We start from the raw sequence: 7,511 nt of genomic DNA on the forward strand, positions 1-7,511 counted from the left end.
ATGCTTTTTAATTAATTTTTTTTTTTTTTTTGACTAATATATATATAAAAAAAAAAGATTAAAAAGCCTAATAACCTAATAATATAGGCAGGTTTAGCGGACTAGCTTATTCCGTGCTTTGCACATTTCTGAGTTAGCTCCCTTGACAGGCAAGTATCGTTTGTTACGCCATTATTTTGTGAGCGCAATTCATGTCATTTTCTTCAAAAAGTATGACGGTACGCTCGCAAACACATGACGTCACAATATTAATGCAATCAGTACCTACGTACCCACAAGGGCAGATAAGTCTGTAATATGTTAATGATAGAATACAGTACTAGTGCTTATCATGATCAGTTTCACTAAAAGATTTCAATGTCTTTTTTTATACCGGTAATACAGTACAATTTTTGAGTGGAAGACACATGAAAAGAACAAATACAACCCTGTTTATCGTTTTGGCAGTTTTATATCGCCTTGTCATAAATCTGATTTCAATCTCTGTTACCGGTTGTACAATATTTTTTACAAAATACAGTACATGTAGAATGTGGAGAAATGTATCAAAATAATTCTGCAATATGTATATATATAATTAATTGCTTACCAAATTAAAGCCAACATTATCATCACCCAACACCAGACTACTGTTCATGTACAATGGGTTTTTTTTTTTTACATTACATGTTTTGAATTTGTTTTTGGGTATACAATATATGATATATGTAGAACTGCATAATTTAACTGTCAGAAAACTTAATATAATGTTCAATTATTCCTGTGCATGAAGTCAGAACACAACAAAAGTACCTGGTAGTAAAATTCTGAAATATCACAGAATAAATATTATGAAAACTGATATCTTACAAAAGCAACAGCCTATAAGTTGTTACTGAAAAATAATATATACCAACATGCATCTGGTACGTAATTATTTTCATCTGTATTATATTTTCAATACATATTATATCTTTTAAACACTTTGAGATTTTTTCTATGTATATTTAATTATTGAACTGGCAAGTAAATCTTACAATTTTCACATGTGAATCACGACGTAATAATGCAAAAACATTCTCTGATTTTGGTTTTTTTCCACGTATAAGTTACACTCCCAATTTTCAGGGAAGTCGTGACTTTTACTCCGGAAAATATGGTTAACTTTTATTATCTTACATATACCACTTCTATAAATCACATTTGATAACCTGGTTTATTTTAGAATGGGAATTTAAAGTAATCAGCAAACCTCCGGAGAGTTCAGGAGACCCAAACAATTAATGTGCAGGAGACAAGTACACCAGCTGTTAGACCTTTCATGTCCTTGCCAGAAATCAAACACCAGCTAATTATATAACTAGCTAGCAAAGTGAAAATGCCAAATAACCAATATCCATTACATCATCTGACCATTATAGGTGAAGATGTGCGGAAATGCAAATACCAGTATAGGCTATAAAATATGACTGTTAGCCATGCAAAAAATAAAAATAAGAAAAATTCCATTTAGAAGATTGATACCTTGGTTTATAATAAAAATAATCAATTTTCTGCATTATAATAATTCTGCAATATGATCAATATAATAAAGCAATAATTTTTTTCAAAACAAGAATGTCATAAACATATATATAGTTGTGTCAACGGAGTGTTGATAATGTTGGCAATACTGATAAAATTGTAACCACAAAATATTTTTTTTACATTTGAACATTTATAATATATATAAGTGAACTTTATTAATGAATTCAGAATTGATAGGCCAAATGTATGTTCATGTATTATAATTTGTATAGCCGATAATTATATAACCTACAGCTGCTGGTCCTCTTATTCCCAACATCAATCAAATGTAGGACATTTTAAAACTTGAATCTTTTTTTGTGGTTGCAAGATCACAAATAATTTGCTTGTTTCTTTCTATTTATAATCTATATGCATGGTACAAATGTAACAATTTTTTTTATATTAATGTGAAATAGACAAATGTATAATAAATATAATCATAAGTATCTTCTATTGAATGCATGATGATCCATTGTCTGTCTTTGCACATAAAAGATCTAGAGTTATCTACGGCAACATAACTGACACATCCTTGCAAGCTAAAGGGAGATAACTATGAAATAAGTAAAGATGGAATAAACATAATGCAGGTTTTATTACACATATAATCATGTCACTGTTCTTGAGAGTTTTGATATTTAACTTATTTTAAAATCTGAATATCATAAACTTAACTGTTTACAACTGTTTTCAATGATGACAAAAATATACTTTATCCTGCAAATTGCAGCAATGATTATAATCATGATCTTGGTAAATTTATACCCTAGGACATATTACCGGTTGCACATAAATTATAGGAATAATTAATTTATAACTCGATAGATATCAATCAATCATTATCATCTACTTAAGTTTATGAAATTGAAGTGATAATGAATAAATGGATGCACCTATTCTGAGCAGACTTAGCTGGTCATAATTATATGAATTATCAAAGCTTATGTATTATTTGAAGTCGGAACATATTCATCAGGAACATAAGTAATACAGAAATTATTTCATTGATCATTAATGATTTATATTGAATGCTACATGTATTAAATATCCTTTTCAGAAATTCACCAGCAGGCCCATTTCACTAAACGATTTCAGATTAATTTTCTTCACAGACAATATATAGGAATACATGTACAATACATTTAAAGTTACTTGTTAAGTTTTTTTGTTTATTGTCCTTATAGCATTTAAAGGCCCACTACCTTTACGAAACTGCTTAAATAATGGTTGCGGGCCTTTCAGGATGTGCCAAGTGTAAGAGATCTGGAGAAAAACATTGAGCTGCAATGCAGTCAATAATTACCGATATATGGCCTGGGGTTCAGGCGAAGGTCTGATATATGATATATCATGTGTTGGCCAACTGACAGATATTAAATCCAAATTTAAAGGTAAGGAGCGATGAATTTTTATATAACTAAAAATAGCTAAATATGAATGCCAATTGCAAATTTAGAACTATTTATATTAGATAGTCTGTTGGGTTTTTATTCGATTGGAATAGCATCAAGTTATCTCCTATATATGAATTTGATGCAAGCAGGATTTTTCATTAAAAATTGAAGTAAACTGTCATTTTGAATGAATCTGCAGAAGACCTTTAGGGTCGGGCCCGGGCAGGGGTATGTATGAGCCAAAGTATTAGGTTAGGTCTGGATCTGTTAGGAAACAAAAAAAATTGTCAGTTGGCCTTTGGTCTTAGTTACAGCATAATTTTATAGATGTACATGCATATATTAAGTACATACATACCCCCATGCTTAGAGGCCCTATGGTAGAGTATGTGTCAAATTTGTCCCGACATATTATATAATTACTTTAGTATATTATATTGGCTCCAATAGGATGGCGATCTCTAGTACAAATCTGATGCTGGTTCTGTCCGCTGGTCAGTGGTTGTTCGGTAGGTATTCTGTCTTTTCTAGCATCCACCAATAAATTAAACCTGACACATCCTAAAATGACCTTGGCTGGTAAATGGATATTAAACCAATCAAACTACACCAAACTTCATGTATTGTTATAGCATATATGTAAAAGAAAGATACAAAATCAATTGTTTAAACACGATATGAAATGGGTCTGTAGGCTAAACACATTAAACAGGCAGTTGATCATTGTAACAAAGTTTATGTATGATATCTATTAATTAAATATATCGCATCACTTAATTACAACCATGCAATGACCAATTTGTCATGACCTATGGCTATAAATTGTAAAGGACAGAAATAAAAATATATATTTATTTATTTATATATTCACAAATTAGCTCTTTATAATGCACCAATGGAGTAGTTGTTGCCTTTAACAAGTGACTATTTATTTTTTATGCCACAGGCCTAAATTCAGCGTTGAGAGTGTTCGCAGCTGCATGATTCGTTCAAGGCCTACTGTTGTGATTTTTGTACAGCCATAAAGGTCTATAGACTCAAGATTTTTAAGGTGATCAGCCACCAATCCTAAACTTCTGTCTGTGATTCTAACACACTGGCCAATATTCAAAGTTGTTAAGTCATGAAGAGAATTCACCAGACGGTCCACGCCATCATCACTTATATTACAGGCACTAAGACAAAGTCTCCGTAAGGTATAAAATCCTTGAGCAAGAAACACCAATCCTTGATCGCCAATCTTATCACAAAAACTGACGTCCAACGCTACAATCCTGGCTGCACCTTCCGACAGATATCCGAGACCAGCGTCACTCACATTATCACAGCTACGCAGGTTGAGTTCCTTCAAACTAGGCATTTTGGCAAGAAATTTCAACCCAGAGTCTGTAACACTTGCACAGAAACTGAGATTAATAGTCTTGAGATTCAACAAACCCGAACTGACATGTCTCAATGCTTGATCAGTAAGTTTTTGACAATCTTGCAGCCCCAGATGCTCCAGCTCTAGGGTCCCAGACGCTGCATGCGGACTCAATCCAGCAAGATGTCCTATTCCAACGTCAGAAATATGTCGACAGCTTCTTAGATTTAATGACTTTAACTTCCTTAAGCCCCATGCTATGAGTAGGAGGCCTGTATTTGTTATGTTACAACAGCCGCCTAGTTCTAACAGTTCTAAGTTTTTCAAACTTTGGGCGATTCGCCCGAGGCTACTGTCAGTTAGTTGTTTACATAGACTTAGATTCAACTCTGTAATGCTGGGCAAATCTTGTGAAAATGCATGGCCGAGACCAATGTCCGTTAGAGTAAAGCATCCGCTTAAATTTAAAGTTTCAATATTTGGAATCCCACAAATCACATCGCGTAGTAAGCTACGTCGCAAACTTAAAATCTGCACTCGTTTTATACCACGTTTCACTAGACTTGGAAACAAAGAGGGATTTGCTCGCCGAAGATGGAGTTTTGCGTCAATTCCACGCCACACCCTCCGACTGTAAGCTGCATCTCGCCATGCGGTGCAAACCTGTGCTACTCGTCCCTTGTCTTTCACATCAAGATAACTGAAAATAATCGTTAATACCTCTGGAAACAGACAGGAGATGTGAGCAGTGGGCACTATGCCCCAGCCCCTAGCCTCCATTTTGCATGGTTGCTGTGTGTCACGTGATATGAAATAGAGTGCAGGGCTAATGGAAATTCTCTTCATTGATTGGTCTAAATTGGTCAAAGCCCGGGAGATATGATATGATTCATTGGCAAAATATTTTGCTGCAGGCACGCTTGACCCTATCGAAGTTGGCTTGAATCAGTGTGATAATTTCCATAAAAAAATTCTTTAAAAACATTTTCTAAACCGTAGATTGAATATTGAAATGAAGATCAAGAAACTATTGAATTTGTTTTAATCGAAACAGATGTCTCTGTATGCAACGTATTTTTTATATAATGAAATTGATTATCTCACTATGTGAACAGCTTATTATATATAAGTTCAAAATCTTTCATGTACACGTGTATACATATAATCAGAGACATATTTAATTTAACTATCTAAATCTCTTATATCAAATATCTGTGTACATATGTATAAATTCTGTTTTAATAGTCAAAGGTTATTGATAAACAAAGCTGTATTTTCATATCAGCATTTTTTAATTTCAAGTTAATTATGCCTAAAAGTTTTCAGCTATCAGAGTTTTGGATAATATATACTATCTATACATTTAAACTACAGGTAAACTAGTAGTGCACTACACCAGATAGGTGATTTACACCAAAACCCCGTATAGGTAATGGGCAGTACCCAAGGCTACCTGTGATTTTCACCTGGTTCAGATTCAGATTGCTACGTAATCCAGAATCTAGATTATATTTGGCTCTGTAAAAAAGATCTATTATAATTGCCCAGGACAAAACCAGCACAAGGGTGTTGATAATTAAATCTAAGAAGCTACCACTGTTCTTATAATACAGACTCTAAAATCTATGAGATATACAGTTATCTAGAGAAAGTTAACTAACTACCTTTCCGAAACGGCTTTAATTTTTTTAATGGGAATGTAAAACAAGATCGATAATTTTGTAGAGTCGCAAAAATTATTAACTTTCCGCTAATACTACATTTATTATCACCTTCTGAACGATTTGATTAAAATAAATAACATGTTTATTTTCATAACGCGGGTCGTATTATGTTTCCCGCCGTCGTCCTAAATACCGGGCGGTAGTTGACTATCACTGCGCCAGACGGCAATACAGCGAATTGACTCTCCACTGTTTTCATATATTACGCAGGAAATCTTGCATATGTTTGGTGTCGTAACCTTATTTTAGGTCATCGGTACGCATTTTCTGATGTTATAAATGTTTTTTAACAAACCTTTATATTTTTGCTCCGGAAAGGTAATGGGCCTTTAAATAAATAGATAAGTCATATTTTCAAACTTTTCTTTTTGTTCATTAAGTCTTATTAAAGTCAGATTTCATTAATTTAGCTTTAATTAATATATCTATGTAGCAAATGTTTGATACAATATCATTCATTTAAATTTAGTGTTTATAATATTTGATATACACTTCAAACTTTGTTTGATGCTTTTCTAGTGCAAACTTGAACACTATTTCATTTCTAAAGATGTATTTAAAGAGAGATTTAGATAAACTATTATTAGTAGTACTATAAATAAAACAAATTCTATAAATATTTTAAAAGCATAACAGCTTAATAATTTAAACTATTGTCAAGTTGTCACAACGTCAACAAAGTTACATCTTCGCTAGCCAAGGCTTCTGATTACGTTACACTCGTGGAGTGTAACGTAATCAGAAGCCTTGGCTAGCAAAGATGACAAAGTTATTGATAAGCAAAACTATATTTTCATATCATCATTTCTTAATTTCATGTACTTATGTTAATGTACAACTAATAACACAGGGACCTGGCACGATTTTTTTTAAACTAACAGTATACATATATGTATTTATACTATAATATATAGATATATACTGTTGGTTAAAAAATTCATGTGCCAGGTCCCTGTGACTAATAATAATACTTCAGTACCCATAATGAAGATGTATCTAAGCGTGATCTCTGGGATTTTGAATAACATGCACAAAGTACGGGAGTTGGCAGTACTATAAAGATAATTTTAGTCGGCTGCGTTTGGTATTTAACAGAGACCTAGATCTCTGGTAATAATATCCATGACAGAGCGTAGAGTATTTATAATAGTGCTGCAAAACACTTATACGTGTAGGTTTTTCTGCATTGTAATACATGATATCCATTTGGCCATGGAAATGTTTTCTTTTTAAAGTCGATAATATCATACCTAATTTTAATTTAAAAAATAAAAAGTATAGTGTCAGAAGTGGGATTCGAACCCACGCCCACATACGTGGACCAGAACACTCAACTCTCTTTCAGAGAGAAGTGCTAGCACTTGAGTCTGGCGCCTTAGACCGCTCGGCCATCCTGACTACATACTTCCGACTTGTTTTATAATTTATATATAACTTTGTCACAATTTCTGGTCTTAATTATAAAATTTGTAGATTTATATT

At 32.8% G+C, this 7,511-nt stretch overlaps 1 protein-coding gene and 1 non-coding gene across 2 annotated transcripts; both read right to left on the reverse strand.

The window, feature by feature from the left end:
• Positions 1-1,487: 1,487 nt before the first annotated feature.
• Positions 1,488-5,104, reverse strand: LOC138336939 (F-box/LRR-repeat protein 14-like). Its single transcript, XM_069286572.1, has one exon. The coding sequence runs from the start codon at positions 5,083-5,085 to the stop codon at positions 3,871-3,873; it is 1,215 nt and encodes a 404-aa protein (XP_069142673.1). The 5' UTR covers positions 5,086-5,104; the 3' UTR covers positions 1,488-3,870.
• Positions 5,105-7,310: 2,206 nt separating this feature from the next.
• On the reverse strand, positions 7,311-7,427 carry Trnal-caa (transfer RNA leucine (anticodon CAA)). The gene is made up of 2 exons: positions 7,390-7,427; positions 7,311-7,356 (listed from the first exon to the last, which is right to left on the reverse strand). It is a non-coding gene; the product is annotated as a tRNA-Leu (tRNA).
• Positions 7,428-7,511: the final 84 nt, after the last annotated feature.

This window comes from Argopecten irradians, chromosome 12 (assembly GCF_041381155.1).
Source record: "Argopecten irradians isolate NY chromosome 12, Ai_NY, whole genome shotgun sequence".
Classification (NCBI taxonomy): domain Eukaryota; kingdom Metazoa; phylum Mollusca; class Bivalvia; order Pectinida; family Pectinidae; genus Argopecten; species Argopecten irradians.

What these genes read in the sequence shown, in the direction of transcription:
- LOC138336939 (XM_069286572.1), bottom strand. Translation starts at nt 5,085, where the DNA reads ATGGAGGCTAGGGGCTGGGGCATAGTGCCCACTGCTCACATCTCCTGT.